The sequence below is a fragment of the Sinohyriopsis cumingii genome, chromosome 4 (genome assembly GCF_028554795.1).
Source record: "Sinohyriopsis cumingii isolate HCF-2022 chromosome 4, ASM2855479v2, whole genome shotgun sequence".
Taxonomy (NCBI): Eukaryota; Metazoa; Mollusca; class Bivalvia; order Unionida; family Unionidae; genus Sinohyriopsis; species Sinohyriopsis cumingii.
In genome coordinates, this window is record NC_142964.1 from 51,542,923 (window position 1) to 51,563,702 (window position 20,780).

General features: G+C 34.3%; 1 protein-coding gene across 1 annotated transcript in view; it reads left to right on the plus strand.

The window, feature by feature from the left end:
* Positions 1-20,780, plus strand: part of LOC149801154 (uncharacterized) — a 64,127-nt gene that overhangs the window by 24,740 nt on the left and 18,607 nt on the right. The window contains exon 6 of the mRNA XM_089955173.1: positions 5,115-5,211. Coding sequence (XP_089811299.1) covers positions 5,115-5,211 — 97 coding nt within the window. The remainder of the gene's footprint in view (positions 1-5,114; positions 5,212-20,780) is intronic.

The window sequence follows — 20,780 nt, forward strand, 5'->3', positions numbered from 1 at the left end:
CCACCTGACTAAAATACTTCGTGTGAAATATATTATATACTGTTAACTACTTTTAATGATGCTGACCTGAAAACTGACTGTGCTACCGATAGGATAAACTTCTCAGTGCTACATGATCCTTGTAAAAAAACACTTTAGCAACTTATGTAGCACTGCTTGATTCTTGAAAATAACACTATAGCAACTTATGTAGCACTGTATGATTATTTTAAATAACACTATAGCAACTTATGCAGCACTGCATGATCCTTTTAAATAACACCACAGAAAGCTGGTATCTGATTCTGATTTGACTTTTCATGACCAGGAAGGTGGGGGTGGGTGGGTGACATATTAATTGGGTTTTCTGCATGTCCTTCCATGTATTTTCATTTAGGCTCTGTGGCTTTTGAGATAATGAGATGAAATTTCATATAGTATTCCTTGCACTTCTTTTCTGCTGTATAGTTTTTAAGCCATTTATGTAACTTGGTATACTTGTACATGATCATTAGAAAACTTGTTGCATACCATAGTCAGTCAAGGTGGGGGGTCCTATTGTTTGGATCAACGTCATGGATCAATATGTTAAGTCAGTTATAAGCATGATTGTAGCAGATGATAGCAAATTGGCCATGTTTGTAAATCACTGTGGGTGATTTTCACAAGAATAGTGGGTTTTGAATAAATGGTAAACTAGTTACCCCATATATATAAATTTGTTCAATCCATAATAATTTAATTCAAGATATACTCAAAAAAGGATACATGTTAGCCATTTTAGCATCGATCATGATGTGTTTGAATTCAGCACCAAAGAACCATCCAAATATACTGCCAAATATACTGTTAGGAAAGTCAGAACGTTTACAATCCAGTATGCATGCAAATGTACATGTCTTGATCATTAAGCAGTGTCTGTATGAATTTCAAATGGCTAGAATGTTGTCTTTCATAAGAATCTGAATACTGTACATAGTTCCATTGACTACAGCATTTTAATCATTTTGTACACATACTGAGTATATCTGAATACTGTACATAGTTCCATTGACTACAGCATTTTAATCATTTTGTACACATACTGAGTATATCTGAATACTGTACATAGTTCCATTGACTACAGCATGAATGATTTTGAACACACATACTGAGTATTGTTATTTTTAAAGGGCAATGTCATTCATGGGTTGATTGATTTTATGATGATTGTCTGAAAACACCACAAAGCCTTGTGCACATAATTGCATTTTCTCAGCTCAGACTGCTTTAGTCTTTATATTAGTAAAAGTGGGCAGTAAAGTTTGTTATCCCACCCACAAACTTCACCTCAGCTTTACATTTATAACAAAAACCTTCGTTATTAATTTTCCACCTTGGCGAATGTTTGCTAAAAATGCTGCTAGATGAGTTATTAGGCTTTTTGCTTCTGCATGGGGTTTATACAAGTGTTAAGGCTTGATGTCTGCTTTCTGGGTCATTACCATGCAGCAAGAAGGATGTAGCATGCAGGTCAACTATTTTGCATGCTGACATCTTTTAGGACTCATTTTTAATTTGTTTAGCATGTTTATCGCAACAGACATTGAAAGAGACCAAAAATTTAAACAAGTGAAGGCTGAAATAGAAATTTTATTTGTATCATACTTATAGAAATAGCGCAAAAGCCACTTCTTTGTAAATGTACTGAGGTACACATACAAGAAAAATCTGTACCACAGTATAATGATTTATTATATGCTCATTTTTGTCTCTGTTAACTTTACATTGTCAGAATCATGCAATATTTTACGATATTGCACACCTTCATATTGCACTCACGTGCATGACACGTGTGCCCAATAGTATATTAGGAACTAATTTGTAAACAAATCATGTACACTTGTGTAGTAGACACTTTATGTTTTGGTTGATTCAGGTTTTTTCTGAATGAAATGAAGCAGCTGTTTTGTGGACTGCCACATAACAGCTCTTTATGATATTCTGCGTTAACTTTTTTGATACAATGTTTCAGATTTAAACTAGCGATAGATGCCATAAAGGTCATACTGGGGTCCCTACAAATAGCATGCAAGTGACAAGGCATAAATGTGTCTTCTTTCACTGATAATAAGAATAGCAAAAAATATACTTAAGTTTTACATCCTGAATTTTCTCAAAATGTACTTTCTTAGTTCTGCAAATCTGAACTATATGAGCTATGTCATGGGTTCCAAAGCTTGAATACACATTTCGAAATTGTACTGTAGTTTCAACTACATTCCAGGCATAATAACATCCTTCTTACTGCATTATGATTCCAAACGTTCATGACGGAACAGAAACATACATGCAGATGAGTGAAGACTATGCTCCCTCGCTGCACAAATCAGATATTACTTCATGGAGAATTGACACAGATAAATCCAGTCTACAATCATGAAATTAAGTAGAATCGACAAAAATACCAAAATCTATTCATTCCAGATAAAATGGAAAGTTTTTGCAATGCACATTCATTCACAGTATGACTCTAAATTTCAATTTTAAGTAGACCAAAATGGCAGTTTCTTCCGAAAGTGATGTCGACCATGCAACTAAATTCAAATTTAGATGTACGGAGTTGTGTGCACATTAATGTTGTTGTGTACTGATGAATCTGCGCTTGTGTATTTAGTTTGGAATACAGCATAAATTCAGTTACCTTGTTTCTTGTAGTACATTTTTGTTTATATAATTAAGCCTTTGGAAAATGAGCGTATAATAAAAAGGTTGCTGCATTTGCAAGGGAAAATGTGAACTCGTTTTCTTAGATGGATGTACTGCACTGCCAAGGTCGTCATATTTTCCCATACAAATGCAGTAACCTATAAATACAAATACAGTGACCTATAAATACAAATGAAATAACCTGTAAATACAAATGCAGTAACCTATAAATGCAAATGCAGTAACCTATAAAATACAACTGCAGTAACCTGTAAAATACAACTGCAGTAACCTATAAAATACAAATGCACTAACCTATAAATACAAATGCAGTAACCTATAAATACAAATGCCGTAACCTATAAATACATATAGAATCTATGTTTGGACCGAAACAAGGAAGTCCCAGTCAAGGGGTTACATTATATGTAACCCCGCAATAATGTAACCCCGTGACTGGGACTTTTTTGTCTCGGTCCAAACACCAATGTAGATTCTTTTTCTCGCCCAGTAATTTCCTTTAAAGTAAAAAAGAACTTCTCACTTGTGCAATATAGTTCACACACCAATGTTTACATGCGGTGCATTAATACAAATAACTTAATGAGGACTGTGGAGTGACCGTGTTGTCCTAATTACAGTTTTTATGCATGAGCCAAACAAAATAACAACATAAAACGTTGCATAGTATTGATGTATTATTACATTTAATATATGGATGTTATATGAAATTAACAATAAATAGTTCATATTTATTACAAGAAAATGTTTCATTTTCATGAGTTCCATTTAGAAAATATATTGTAAATAATGAAACGATACTTGGCCCACACCTATGTTGTAGTGTATAGGTTATTGTTATAACCAAACTTTACATGTATCATGAGTGTCTGCGCTTGGATTATTCATGGGTAATTAGTGATCTGTGTCACTATCGTATATAACTCCTTTTCTTTGGAGGAGGTGAAACTGTTTGTGACATACTTGTGTTTCTTGGTATTGATTCAAAAAATTACCCACGTGTATAAGAGACCCTTGCAAATATGGACCCTGGTGGATAACCATGTACTAAACTTTCAAGTTCACAGATTCTTTGAAAATCTATTTTTCTTTGTTGGAAATATGGCAAGTGCTACCATGAAATTTGCTTATGGATTAATGGGTTGACGGATAAATGATTCCTTCTGGCTGGTAAGTGCATTATTTGTCATTAAATATTATAGGTATATTTTTGATTCAGCTATGGTGCAGTGGAGATACTTAACAAAATTAGAATAAAGCAATGTTTGACATAACATTTCTGGCTGTTACTAAGTGTTCCATAGTTGTTAAGAGAGTTAGGAGGCTATGAAGTGTATAGGTCTATAGTCTGTGTGCATGGATCAGTCTTATCTGTTACAGTTCATTTCACACAGCATTGAGAATTTTATCCTATCTGTAGCACAGTCAGTTTTCAGGTCAGCGTCATTAGGTGTAGCTAACAGTATATAATTTGTTTCACATGAAGTATTTAAAACTAGTTTGGTAGCTTTAGCCACATTTAATGACACTGAACTGAAAATGTATTGAGTTAGGCCTGCATATAGGATAAAATTGACCATGATGTGTGGAACGAACTAGCATAATACCAAAAAGCTCGACATCGTATGCATGTGTCTCTCGAAATGTTTTTGTATGGTGTGTTCTCAAAAATGGATTTACCTTAAGTTACAATGTTTTTGTTATATATTTGTTGTTGTTGTTTAATGCTAGAACAACTGCGTAAGGCAAAGCAGAAGACAACAAGGGTTTCTTTTTTTAAAAGTAGTTCTGAGTGCGTGGACACCTTGACTGAGACGACTGGTCTGAGATGACTAGGCTGAGATAAGAAAAGTAAGGTTAGCAAACAGCTATATTTCTGTAGCATGGGTGAGAAAATTGCAGTAACCTATAAATACAAATGCAGTAACCTATAAATTACAAATGCAGTAACCTATAAATAGTGGTAAACATGCACATCAGTACTATCACAAGTGTCATTTTGAAAAAAATAACTACCATATATACTCGCTTATAAGTCAGTTCAGACTGAAAACAAAGATCCTGATCCTGATCTGCCATAGCATAATGCCCCTGCAGATAAGGGTCTGTATTGGTTGTTTTACTGATTACTCCTACAAACTGCACAGGTGCAGTGGCAGATCTGGGTCTGTGTAATTTTATAGTTAGATTCGAGTTATAAGCAAGTATGTATGGTGAATATTGTTTTCATGAATGTTTCTATAAGGCAGTTTGGGGTTCTCAGTTAATCACAAAGAAAAAAAACAATATTCATAGGGATTATCCAGCCTAGATTATAATCTGATTATGATGGGTTTGTATATTCCATGCTGCGTTTCAGTATTATATTTTGGTAGATAACCGATGGTGGTAATAACTCTACAATTATTGTGAAATTCTTTTTTTAGATTATTTGATTGGCGTCCAGAAAAGCCAAGATTTGCAAGAATGAAGTTTGAAAGTGTTGTCATTCTGAAAAACATGTTTGATCCAAAGGAATTTGAGGTATGTTTTGTTGTCATATATAACTTGACCTTATTTGCACATAAAGAAAACCTGTATATGAACAGAGATAGTTTTTTAAAATTCTTTTTGCTCTTTGGAGTGTTATAGTGGTACAGGAATATGAAGATCCATAATTCAGTGTCAGAGAACATTGATTTAAAAAATGGTTTGCAAATCTGCGTCTTTTTATCAGTATATTTATGATCTTTCAAGTCTCATTTTGTCCATTCTTTAACGTTAGTTTTGACAATCATTACCCAGAGTTTGCACCAGATGATTACTCCTTTTTTCTTTTGTTGAGCCAAGCATAAGAGTCCCTTTTCGGACAGAATTGGCAAAGTATATGGTCTTGATTTCAATTTTTCATTTCCATATATTTTCTAAACACCTTGTTAGATTCTTGTCATATGAATCATGAAAGTAAAACAATTCATTCTTCAACATGCTCACAAATTGAAGGTCATGGTCATAACAAATTTGTGGTACCGTTTTTTCTTTTGTTACCAACATTTCTTAAACTGTTGTTTGATTCTAATCATACTTGATATTATTCATTGACAATTCATTTGGTGTTATGCAGGCTTGACCTATTGACTTTGAGGTCTAGGTCACAGTCAAAATTTATATTAATGTTTTAATTGCTTATATTTTCTAAACTTTTCGATGGATTATTTAAAAAATACTTAAAATGAATCATGAATCTATGACAGTTCGTTAGGTGACATGTATTCTTGCCACTTTCACATTGGGTTTAATGTCACAATCATAAAAACAATTTGCTTTCATGTTTTGGTTGAAGTTTTTTCATTTCCCTAATTTTCCTAAGGCTCTTGATGGATTTGATGTGTACATTGGATGAATTACATTGAAACTGAGATAATACATTCTGCAATATGGTTTGATCATGAAGCTATGGTAATACATTCTTTAACATGGTTTGATCATGAAGCTTAGACAATCCATTCTTTGTCATGGTTTGATCATGAAGCTTAGACAATCCGTTCTTTAACATGGTTTGATCATGAAGTTAAGGCAATCCATTCTTTAACATGGTTTGATCATGAAGTTTAGGCAATCCATTCTTTAACATGGTTTGATCATGAAGCTTAGACAATCCATTCTTTAACATGGTTTGATCATGAAGCTTAGACAATCCGTTCTTTAACATGGTTTGATCATGAAGCTTAGACAATCCGTTCTTTAACATGGTTTGATCATGAAGTTAAGGCAATCCATTCTTTAACATGGTTTGATCATGAAGTTAAGGCAATCCATTCTTTAACATGGTTTGATGATGAAGCTATGGTAATACATTCTTTAACATGGTTTGATCATGAAGTTCAGGCAATCCGTTCATTCACATGGTTTGTTCATGAAGCTTAGACAATCCATTCTGTGACATGGTTTAATCATAGACTTGACATGCAGGCCCTGGCCTTGTTTTAATTCTTTTAATTTACCACTCGATCATTCTGCAGTTTCATATGCTCTTTTTTTCAGTTACTTCCCTTGATCTGGTTGTCTAGAAGCTTCAATTATAGAACTCTGTGACAAGGTCACACCTATAAATTCATTGTTTCTCAGGATAGTTTTCTTTTAATTGCAGAAGCTTCACATTTTGTGTACATGTACATTTGAAAAACAGATATGCATATTTTAGAGATATCAGAGGCTTTTGTTCCATTCCAAATTTAGTAAATCTACCATACATATCTAACATCTTTACATTGATATATTTTGTTGATTTTCTTATTTGGAAATTCAGCTCATTTGATTCCCATGGTTTTTAATTCTTCAATGGTTTTATTTCATTTCTGATGTGTTGTCTAATATTTTCACAGGAGAAAAAAAATTCTGCTGAAAGATTGAAACAGTAATCTCCCTTGAGGTTTAATATTTGACGATTGTTATTCCAAGATTATTATTTATGATTGCCTAAAATAGAAAAATCTTTTAAAAACTTAAGAAAAACCACTCAGCATATTTGATAAAATTATGCATTAAGTATCGTAACATCAAGGCCCCAACGATGCAAATAACAGTGATCCACCATCACATGTGGTCAGAAAAAACCTCTTTAAAAGACTCTTTCTCAAAAACTTCAAAGCAGTTTATAAACAAACTTTAATGGAAGCATTCTTACATGAAAAGTTTTCAGATCTATGCAAATAATACCAATCAGCCATCGGATATATCTAAGTACCATTAAGAAGTTTGTACCACGGTATACTGCAGTATCCTGTGATACATACCATGGTATTCCATAATTATATATTAGGAACCAGTAATTCTCTGTTCTGGGGCAGGGGCCGAAGAGTTTTAATTTCTGTCAGTTAATTACTGGAAAAAATATCTTGCTTTGATTTATAGCAAAATAACACCATATTATATCCTTTATATTATTGGGGAAAAAATATTATTTGAGCTAAAAGAAATGAAAATAAATCAGCTCAAAACTAAATCACAGCCCTTTCCACCATTTAAATGGCTGGTACCTTGTAGTAGATGAATTGATGTGTGTGTTAATTGTTGTATAAGTTGCAATCTAAAGACGGTAACTAAAGTGGGATGATTAAGCTTACACTGTAACTGTCATCGTGGATTGGCATCATAGCCTTGTGTCCTGACTTCGTTTGAGAGAGAGAGTGTGTGTGTGTGTGTGTGTCTTTGTGTTCTTTTATTTGAATGACAGTTTCATTGTGTTTTACCAGTATTTGACTTAAAGTTTTAAAATTTTATAATAAATTGATTTTCAAATCATTGATACCAGGGTTCCCACGCTACCGGAAAATCAGGAAAAAGTTGTGAGAAATGATCATTTTTTCCCGACCGTGAAAAGTCCTTGAATTTCGCAAATATTAATCAAAGTCGGGAAAAACCCAGGCATTTTCCACCACCACTTGATGCTCAAAACAATCACATAATTGAGTCGTAACTAAATTGTTTGTGAGTTAAATTTATTGAGTTCTAACCAGAATATTCAGAGGGCGCAGTATGGATCATTTTGGGTGCTTGCAATAAACCTATATGCTGAGTCAATCCAAATGCTCAGTGGATTAGATTTGTCTGGTAGACTTTTATTTTCAAACTCAGCTCAATATCCATATCTTTCATTACATAGAAGGTATGAAAACCAGTCTAGCATCACAAGAGCACAAGAGGCCAGCATGGTCCTGGCAAAGAGTAGCTGCTTACCAGATGGCCAAACAAATTTAAACATTAGATCGAGTGATACATGCATGAAATTGATATGAAAATTACTTATTTTCTCAGAAATTGTGAGTATTAGAATCGTTATGTCTTTAATCTGCTGAAAGACAAGATAAAAAACTACGGCATCGATGAAGTGTTACCTGGTACTTGCTGTTGGCATTGCTAGTCACATCTGTACGCAAATCTAACAACCCACATTTTCAAATGTTGTAGAGAGAACATTTTTTTAAATGAAAGTCGTATGCTGAGTGAAATAAAAAAACAAAAAAAAAAAGACAACAAAATTCTCCTTATTTATATATTCCAAGAACAACTTCTGGAATTTTGTTGTATCACGTGACTACCATCTTGACATATGCTCTCTGCTTGATAAATCAGTCTGGCCAGATTGCTGGATTTTACAAAACATATTTGACTTTCATTTAATATATTTGAATTTCTGTACAACAACATTAAAAAGGAGTTTGTTGTTGATATCACATGACTATTGGACTTCCAATGTCTTCGTTTGAGATTTGTGAAGTCATGTGACTAGTAATGCAAATGGTGAGTATAGGGTCTGGTTTCATCTATGCCGTAGTTTCGTCTAGTCTGTCAGTACATTAATGACATAATGTTTATAATACTTGCCATTTCTGAGAAAATAAATCATTTTCCTATCGATTTCATGCAGGTATGAGTCGATATAACATAAGTTTAAATTTGCTAGGCCCACTGGCAAGCGATTACCCTATGTTGTTAACACAGTGGCAGCAAATTCCAAATTTTTGATATGCATTTGCAATGATCCCGCACCCCAATCTAAATGTCCAGATATGAAAAATGGGGTGAGAATATTCAGAGGAAACCTGGATTAGAAAATGGACTGCTATTCGTTTTAAGTCAAATTTGTAGTCCAAGTTGTTGAATCTCAGAGCTGAAATGAGAAATTGTCATCCCTTGTATTATATTGTAAAAATGATACAAGCCCCTGTATCAGTAGAGGCTTGAGGACTGGTTTAACAAATTACAGTAAGACATTTTGATTTTACAGAAGATTCAGTCCTTGTTTACATAACAGTATATAATTTTGAAGGTCTTTTGTCAAAATTTAAATCAACCCTTTTGAAATTGTTTTATAAATGATGGATTTTTAACCAGATCATCTTAAGGAGATTAGTTTGTTTGAAAAATCTTGTTTGAGATTTTATTGGCTCAGACAAATTTAGGTTTAAACTCTTTTCATTACAAGACAAATTTTAATTATTTGCATTTATTGTGTTTTTTATACTGCAATAGGAAATGTTTACTTTCTTTAATATGCACACACACACACACACACACACACACACACATATATATATATATATATATATATATATATATATATATATATATATATATATTGCTTTAGAATTCTTTAGAATTAAAGGATTGAAAGGAAACAAAACTACTTTGTGTTCATTATGTTGTTCCCACTTGGCAACATATTGCAGGTCAGCAAAATAATGTTAGAATTTTTATTCTGTACATTGAAATGACTTTACATGCCAGTTTATAGGAATATAATTGAACTTGTTTCATGTGATACATTTTTTGGTTTTGTACATGATCATCTTTTCTGACTTAGATATTTTGGAGAGTCTTGAAAGAGAAAGATCTTTAGATTTAGAAAATGCATGTTTTACAATCTAAAATGTTCTTTAATTCCATTCAGTAACAATCACATGTAAACCTTGAAAAAATTAATTTCATCATGGAAATGACCTGGAAATTTATCTGTAGAAAAGCGTGGGAACCATATGATTCATACTTGCACTTCAGAATGCATTAATTGAACAAATAACAAAGCTTCGTGGGTGGAATTAGGTTTTTAATACAATAGATATTTATTTATGTAATGCAGCTTTTGGGAGAAGACTCCTTTGTCAGAAGTTTTGGTGACAGGATTTAGTGAGTATATATGCAGTAAAACAAAGGAATAATGCTTTAAAACGTCAGTTTTTCAAGAAATGTTTGACATGACCCAAAAAGAGCAGATCATTAAAAGTGAATGATACATTTTACCATTTGTTGCATCTGTCATTGCATTCAAATTTGAAAAGAAGAAAAAACAGATGCACTTGGTAATAACAATGTTTATTTTTGAGTTATATTTTGGCAATATATGGGGGAATATTTATACTTTTTACATGATATCTGTGTTTTTGTAGGTAAATTCTCACATCTGCAAAATTGTGGAATTGTTTCATGTGATTTAATTTTGATAACCTTGAACTTGAATATTCAACATCATTATGACAAAATACTCCATTAGGCAGGAGTGATCAGTTTTTGGTACATTATATTTAGCATTACATCCATAAAGACGAGCTTCATTCAAGCCAATGAACTGAGCATTAGACACTTGTTGCATGTCTTTGAAAATTCTTAGTGCTGCATGAGTAGCATTGTCATACATTCTTGCAAGGTCAGCTGTTTTTAAAACATTGACAACCCTAAGATTCCTGCAAATTTGACCAGTTATACTTTTCAAGTTTAAAATAAACAGAAGGATAAAATTGTTAATATTGCTTTATATTGAGTAGTTTCCATGCTGAAGTCAAAATGTCATTAATGCCTAACTAGATTATAAAGGAAAATAAAGTCCCAGTTACATTTTTTTTAAAGTCTCTTAAGATCATTAGTGTTTAACAGCAGACATGTAAACCTTGCATCTGTCTTACTGTGGAGCACATTTTTTCATGTTAACATTGCTGGGTAAAAGCTACATAAATCTAATAAATTCTTTGTTGAAACAAATCATTGATTTAATCTATAGATCTGCTGAAAATAACTGATTTAATGCCATTTCTTTATTGCCAATACATTTTTGTATTACTTATGCCATCTTGAAATTCTACACAGGCATACCTGTCAACTTTTCAAAAGCCAAGTATGGAGACTGAATAAAAAAAATAGGCAGATTGGGACCTAAAACTGAAAGTTTTTTTTGTGGCATTTTTTAAGCCTCGTTTTCACTAAATATTGACTGACCTTCCAGGTCCAATATTGACCGATCTTCTAGGTCCAATATTGACCGATCTTCTGGGTCCAATATTGAGTGATCTTCTGGGTCCAATATTGAGTGATCTTCTGGGTCCAATATTGACCGATCTTCTGGGTCCAATATTGACCGATCTTCTGGGTCCAATATTGACCGATCTTCTGGGTCCAATATTGACCGATCTTCTGGGTCCAATATTGACCAATCTTCTGGGTCCAATATTGACCGATCTTCCGGGTCCAATACGAGTGGAATTCTCAAAGGACAAGCCATTTCTCCCTGTGACATGTCTTATTTTCCCCCAGGATGTGTCCTATTTTCATATTCTGGTCATCCGTGGCCAAACTGCACAATAGCTAAAGGTTAGTCTTAAGTAAACAAGCAAACAAGCCAGTGCGACTAATTGACAGTTAATTCTTATGTATGCAAATATCTCGTGAAAACAACTGGCCATCTGACATAATTCAAAGAAACCATGATCTACAGTGTGTGTTATGTAAGCACCAAGAATTGTTTGGTAAATATAGGATGCCTTATTTTGTTGCCTAAATAAACAGTCTCATGGTATCGTACATGTGGCAAATATTTTTGCCACATTGTATATCCCACCTTATTTCCTTATTGTCAATTCATAAGGCATTTAATATTGTTTACTATAAAACATATTTATTCTGAATTAGTTTTTTGAGAACACATGCTGTGTGGTATGTATTTTCATTCTTTGTTTTAATTTAATGATGGTAATTAACATTCTTGTGTATGGTACAGTAATGTCAGGTATTTACTCATGTAAGTTTCTTTGTTGAGAATGGAGCTTCAGCATTCACAGTGATCATTCTTGGAATTGAAATTAATTGCTGACAATTTTATTGTTGTGTTTTTTTTTTTGTTTTTTTCTAGTTTATTTTCTAATTTTTATATTGTTGTAGAGGGGAAAAAAATCATAAATTTATGTGAATAATGTTTAAACATTCTGTTTAGTGAAGAAGTGAATTCTTTCTAGTGTGATAATTATTTCGTCACAACAGTATTCACAGGTTATAAAATAGAACATGGCTTCTGTGGATTGCATACAATATATCTGTTTATGTAGGACCTTATTTAGGAGAAATGAAAATCAAAAGACATAATGTAATAATCGGGAGTTCTCTGCAAATATTGGGAGATATTATGAAATCAGAAGGTATGCGTGGAACAAACTAAAATAATCTGGAGTTTTTCCTCCTGGTCTAAGAGTTGATAGGTATGCACAGGTATCGGCCATTCATTGGTATTTGATTGGTCTTGTGTGGAGCATCATGAGAGGCCCAAGGTACCAGGCAAGCTGAAATTACAGAGCCTATTGATAAAAATAGGATGTGTTGATATCAAAGCCTAAGATTTTCTAGCTGCACTATAGGTATATTAGGCAGGAAAACTTTTGAGTGGGATGCCAAAACCCAGGCAAGATAGAGTCAGTAAACATAAAACACTTATTCAACAAACAAGGAAATATTTAGTGTACTTGACAAATAATGTAAAGTTCAGACAATTACAGTCTGCTCCTCAAAATTATAAAGTTCAGACAAATACAGTCTGCTCCTGAAAATTATAGGAATAAAAATACTTAGCACATTCACATGTAAATAACTAAAACATGATATGTTTATTTTTGTTTTATTTTGTTGCATTAATCCACGCTGGAATACATGACAAGTATCAAACACATATTACATTTGTAATCACCATTAATTTGTGACAGATACAACTGTTTTGTAAACAAAAAATAATGATAATATTTTCATTATTTTGTCATGAATAACAAAAACACACCGTTGATCTCATTCAAGTCATAAGAAGAATCCCCCAGAATTTCCTTACATTCCTTGCTGACAGAAGCGACAGATGTACCACTACCGTGATATTTACAACCAGAAAAACATACCACTGTATGCCAGTGATAAACACACTGCTGACTGCTACTTAGAATAAACATTCGATGGCCTAGTGGTTAGAGCATCTGCTTCAGATGCAGGAGGTTGTGGGTTTGAATCTCGGCCGAGTGATACCACAGAATTATAAAAATGGTAATAACAGCTGCCTCAGTAGACGCTCAGTGCTAAGAGGTTAGAGTTAGGACTGGTCGGCCTGGTGTCAGGATAATGTGACTGGGTGGGACATTATTCTACATGTCTGCCTCATGATGCCCCAGTGCTAGACATCATTATAAACTGTTACACTGCAGACATCATAGTGATATGACTGAAAAATTGCTAAAGCTACATTAAAAATCCAAATCACACACACACACTTACAATTAACAAATCTTTAAACAAAGCATCTCAAAAACTCTTCAACAGAATATAACCAAATTTGACAGTAATTTGTAACTATCCCTTTACATGTTAATTTTCTCCTCCCACTCACTTCAGTTTCCTCCTCCTCCTCACTTCAGCTGTGTGTATATTGACAATGTTTATCTTTATGACATCAGATTTCTCAGTGATGATCAAAGGACTCCCCCTCTTTTCATTTAGTTTAATTGCTTTCACTATTCATTATAAACTGAGAATATCTGATGATATTTTACAACAGATTATTCTTTTGCAAGCAATATCTAGATCATACGAGATGCTCAGTGTTTACAAAGGAAATGAGCTTATCACATGGTCAGCTTGTCCATCCATCTTTTAGCACAAGTTTGTTATTGCTACTTCTCCTGAACTACTTGGTGGATTGGCATGAAACTTTACACACATTAATTTCATGGTCTAGATGGTCTTAAATGAAAATAGTAATGCTCATTCATCCATTATGGTCGCCACAGTGGCCATCTTGAAATCTTGTTATTGCTACTCCTTCTGAATTGATGTTTGTATCAACATGTGTTTTCACTAAAACACTTCTTAAGTTGTCTAGTTGAGCCTAAATGAAAATGGAGCCAATCTGAGAATCAACATGACCACCACAGAGGCCATCTTGAAAATCTTCTCACTACTCCTCCTGAATGGAAAGTTATATCAACATGTGGTTTTTACTAGAAGACATATATGTGTCTAGTTTGTCCTAAGTGAAATTCTGCCACTTGGACATGAAATATGGCCATCACGTCAGCCATGTTGCCAATTTTGTTATTGCTGTCACTTCTGAATGCTTGATAATACTGACATGATGTTCTCACCAGAAAGCTTCTTATGATGTTTATTTGATTCTAAATGAAAATGGTGTCAATTGGACACACGCAATATGGCCACCACATTGTCCGTCTTGAAAATTGCTACTCTTCCTCAATCGATGGTCATATCATTGGATTTCATTAACTCATTAACCTCTAGCGATTAGTTTATGCATCCTGAGGTTGTACCCTTCTTTTGAGCCATGTAGCATCAAGGTCACTTAACATAAACCAAAGTGGGTGGCATAACAGGAAAGTAGACAGATGTTGCACTGCAGTGATACACCAAACGATGTATACTTTCTACTTGCATTACAAAATACAGAGGAAAAAACATAATTTTTGAGACCCCATTTGTTTTAGACCTAAAATTCGGGGGTTGTTGGAATTGGATTTGTGTCTGGATTTTAGACATTTTGGCCTGCAGTCTTAGGCAGACTTATCTGAAGTGCACACTGACAAGTAAACCTTTGCAAAAAGTAGGATTAAGTTGAGTTTTGGAGTGAAAGGTGAAAATGATGGATCCAGTAAGCAAAAGAAAAAGAACTGCAACTTTTACCCTTCTGCACATGTGTGAGCTAAATAGCCAATAAAAAACAGATGTTTCTAACATAACTAGGCATCTGGCTAACAAAAATCTCATGGAGGCAGATGTACTGGGATGTATGCAGAAGTAACCCCCAAAATTTGTTGCCTACTCCCATTTCAGGTGAAAATGACAAAAAAACATCAGGGGTTAATGAGTTAAAAGACTTCTTATGGTGTCTTGTTGTTATTATATGAAAATGGTGTTGATCTGATGTCCAGTATGGCCACCATAGGAGCCATCTTGAAAATCATTTTATTGCTACTCCTACTCAATGGAAAGATATATTAACATAAGGTTTTCACCAGATCATTTCTTAGCATGTCTGCTTGTCTTAATGAAAATGGTATTATTCTTCATCCAGTATGACCACCACAGCATCTATCTTGATATTGTTGTTATTGCTAGTCTCCTGAATGGAAGGTCATGTCAGTGTGATGATTTCACTAAAACATTTCTAATGTCAATCTGATATTAAATATGGCCACCACATTAACTCTCTTGAAGATCTTTTTATAACTACTCCAATGTAATGGAAGGTCATATCAGCATGGGTTTTTCACCAGAAGACTTCTTATGATTTTTAGTTGGTTCCAAATGAATACAGTACCAGTCTTGCCTCTATCATGGCCACCATAGTGGCCATCTTGAAAACTTTGTTATAGTTAATCCCCCTGATGGATGGTCATATTGACATCGGGTTTTCACTAGAAGTCTTCTTGTGGTGGCTAGTTGGTCCTAAATGACAATGATATGACATCCAATTTGGACACTGTGGTTGCTATCTTAAAAATCCTCTTATCACTACTCCCTGACATGGAGTTTTTTCTAGAACACTAATTTAGACACTTTCATTATAAATTTGGTAGGATTTTGTGTTAGTAAAGGACCCTAGACAGCTTAGACATGTTAGTTGTGAAATCAGAAGTGAATTGTGGTAGCAAGAGACCCTAGACTATTTAGAGACCTTTGTTATGAATTCTGATGGGAATAGTACTTGTAAAGGACTCTAGACATTGTAGACTTCTTAGTTGTGAAATCTGATGGGAATTGTGTGTTAAGCAAAGGACGCTAGACAATTTAGACTCATTAGTTGTGAAATCTGACAGGAATTGTTTTAGCAAAGGACCTTAGACAATTTAGAGACCTTCATTACGAATTCTGATGGGAATAGTGCTTGTAAAGGATTGTAGGCATTGTAGACTCCTTAGTTCTGAGGGGAATTGTGTTAGTATAGGACCCTAGACAATTTAGACGCATTAGTTGCAAGTGGACAGTGTCTCTTATGTAGTTTTTAGACTGGGTGATTGTTTTGGTAAACATCAAGTTCAGTGTAATCCAAAGCATGATGATGCATAATTTTTCAAAGCTTGGTACAGAATAAAAAAAGAATTAGGTCAATGACATGCCATTGTATATCCTCAAAATTCTAACTATGCTGCTTTGAATGTGGCCCAACCCAGGGGTCAACATTGTAAATGTATAATTTGTTTCCGTTCATGGACAAGCCTCCTACAACTGGGTTATAAATCAGGACCAGAGTTTGAAGCAAAAATGCACTTGTCTCCTCCACAGGTGCTCGATGCAAGCTTGATGTTAAGAAAAAAATAATAATCTAAAGGAAAAAATCATATAGAGTGACAAAAATACCCTAGATTACCCCCATGACCCGTTCTGACATAGGACCCTCGCTATCATAATATATAAGAGAGAAGGTACGGAACTTCCAAATACTTCGCTCCACCCATGACCCTCGATTTCCTTCTGCTATTTCCGTCTTTAAAGGCACGCGACCATACTATATAGCTTGTTTAACTTCTGAGATATTTTTCTATCTATCAAGCCATCATTAACTTTTCTGCGTTGTACCAAACTGAAGTTACGGGCTCCGAAATGTGCGATTTTCATGAAGTTTTCCTACTGGTAAAAGAGCCTGGGAGACGAGGGACCTTGCTGTCACAGTACAGGGGGTTTCTCATCCACAAAATTAATAGACCACATATTTACCACATTCACATTTGGCTTATCTCAAGCAATCAATCCACCAGGACCAGGTTTTGAGCAAAGTTGCATCACTCAGGCTTAGAGGCAATTTACTTCCAGTGTTTTCAATGCATCATTCAGGCCTGGAGGCAATTTATTTCCAGTGTTTTCAATGCATCATTCAGGCCTGGAGGCAATTTATTTCTAGGGTTTTCAATACATCATTCAGGCTAGGAGGCAGTTTATTTCCAGGGTTTTCAACGTAAAGTGGAGAATCTTCTGTGACTGGTTCAGTCAAAAACATGTTAATCATAGTTGTCCCATTTTGAGTACAGTTGCAGATTTTCTTTTTCCTTTCTGAGGAATGAGATTGTTCAGTGTCCTCTATTAAGGGCTGTAGGGCAGCTCTTTCTATCAAAGTTCCACTGGTGTTCGGAATTGGTTGAAATTTCATGATCAATCATCAACTACACCTACCGACCAATGAACTATTATTAATTGGTTAAATATAGCTGTCACATGACGGACGTGATCAAATGAGTGCAGCAATTTTAACTATGGTCTAACTGGTATATAATCGAAGTTTTTGCAATAAGACATAATTATTTTGGATTGTTCTTTTATATCGTTTTAAATAAAAATGAAATTATCCAAACTGTTCTTTTGTTTATAACAAGAACAGGTTAATAAAAAACAAATTATCAAAATTGTGTTATTGTTTTATGACAAGAACAGGTGAACAGGTAAAATCATTTGTCTTGTAAGTGATGTAATGATTAGATAGTAGATACATAACTAGAACCACCTAATTATGATTATAATTAATGATGAACGTAATTAATTTTAGTCTTTTTTAACTAGAAATTCTAGAATTTTCAACATTGAACTGTGAGGGGTCAACACGTTGACCATTTAGGCCTATATTATAACACAAGACATTATTTGTTTATCTATGTTGTTTTAATTATAAATAATATGGTGAGACTTGCCAAGAAAAGATTATAGAATCAACACAACAATGGCTTTGTTTGAGACCGTGTGTGCATATGTGCCATTTACAAACCACTGAACCTGTATTTTTTGGGTACAACTTGCAAATCGCTTTTGCCTGGTTTAGGTTGTCTTTATTTGCCAGACCATCTCCCTTTCTCAGGAACACACACTTTTGATAATTTCTTTTAGGAAATTCAAAAAGTTCACTTTCACATTTGCTTGCTGTTTTTAATGCGGATTGCTTATATCACAGCTAAATTATGTTTCAAAAATGGATAAAGAAAAGCAAGAATCAAACAAAATATTCTTCGTATTGAAATTAATTTCACTTCTATAACTGTATTATTAAATTTATGTTGGGGCTATTTCAACTCAGTTGTAATAATAATTTAATAAACTTATCTGTACCATAAGGAAACTCGATAGTGAAAAGTTGCACTGGTATAATCAGCCATACTGGTTGAATCAGTGATGATGCTTAAGTAACTCGGTTAATGGGAACAGCACTAGATTCTGCCATTGGGTCATCTTTCTGATTTCATATCCTAGTTTGAGCTTCAGAGACAGCTATCTCACTCACTAATTCCTAGATGAAATCTTTTTTATGATTTTTGGATGTTGTCAAAACACTATCATGAACCTTTGAGTGAAACATTATGAACCTTTGAGTGAAGCTTCTTCTGACTGTTTTTTCCTGCTCTCCTTTGCATCACATAGGACAAGGAGCAAGTTTCATGCCTTGTCAGTGGATAAGGGTTGTTTATGGTTCAGGGTAGTTATCTTTCACTTTTTCTAAGCTAGGTTTCTGGCTAAGAATCAGTTACCTTCAGTCCCCACTTTGGGGCCCCGAGTGGCCGAGTGGTCTAAAGTGCTGTCTGTTACAGATCACTGCCATCACACCTCTGTTTGCGTCTGTTCAAGTCTTGGATTTGGCTAATATGGGTATGTGAGAAAGCTTGCCAGTAGCTTCTCGTGGGTCGGTGGTTCCTTCCTGGGTTTTCCCAGGTTCTTCCTCCACCAGTAATACTGGCTGCCATGTATAGCCTATCGTGTGCTGAAAAACAACAACAACAACAACAACCAGTCCCCACTTCCTACTGAGATCCCCACTTCCTACTGAGATCCCCAGTCATATGAGTGCTGGGTATAATCAAGATAGGCTGATTTGCCCAGTTAGAACCATATGGATCTACTTGGCTTTTGAAAAAATGGGAGAAGAAAAGATCAGAATCATCCCTTTATACCTATTAAGGACTTCTTGGATATTTTGGTGGCCATTATTTCCAGGTGGATTGTCCTCACTATCAAGAGAGCTTATAGAGAGGGACCCTTCTTTCATGAGAATTTAAAGCCCATAAAGTCGGGCTATTGAGAAAACTTTGATGTATTCAAATCACTCCTCTTGATATGATGTTGTGAGAACTTCCTTCTGATGGTCTTACACTACCTCCTCCGTATTTTACTTTTGATCTTTGGCTCATCAGTGAAGTCATTGTTTTGTGGGGTCCAATAGTGATGGCACAACACTTGGTCCAACCATCTACCAGCTTACAGTAGTGAACACTTCTACCATAAGGGTAAGTACAGTAGTTTTCTATACCTGATATTTTGAAGTACTCAGCCATATTCTTACTGGTTAATTCAGTCATGGGTTTAGTACAGCGATCTTTACTCTTTTGTGCATTCCTTTTTTGGCACTTGCCATGGACCCCCCCCCCCCAACATCTGAGTGACGTGTTCCATTACTTCTTTATTGCATTCTGTCACTCATTTATTTAGCACCACACCACTGAATGCATTAGTAGCAAGTAATGCATTAGTGCTATTAAAATGTAATGGTGGAATAAATTAACTTTAAGTATGTAATACCCACCTTGCTCTGATGTCCTGTGATCATGTCAAAATAGGATGCTATTCTGGGCCAGACTGCTATCATGTTCTTTTCAATTCTGGCTCACCAATTGGAGAATGGAATAATTAGCTTGGACTGTGGACTAAGAGTCTCAGAAAAGGAAAGCAGTACCATAGTTGTAGGTATATATAATATCATTACAATTAATTTTACCCCACAAAAATATACATGTTCTCAAACATCACTTTCCATGAAACACCTTGTTCACGGCACAAAAAACACAGAATTCACATTTACATATATTGTTACTTAATGATGTAACTTACATCTATACATGTTCTCAAAGATCACATTCCATGAAACACCTTGTTCATGGCACAAAAGACACAGAATTCAGATTTACATATATTATTACTTAGATCTATACTGACGAGACCATTATTTTGATTTTCTTTACTAATTATATTTCTGCCACAACTATAAACTCCAGAAATTCTCAGTAAAGCAGTATTGTACAACTGCCCTAATATTTCAGCTTTCTCAAATTCTTCATAAAATATAATTAATGTTTACACTTAAATTGTAGAAGGAATGATTGTGAATTACATGTATATGCATATAGTGACTGGCCCACAAATTAGCTAATAACCAATGCATGTTGCAGGTGAATATTATTATAATTATCATGACAATTATTATTATTATTATTATTATTATTATTATTATTATCTAAAGTTTTAAAATTAGAAAAATAGAGCTTTTA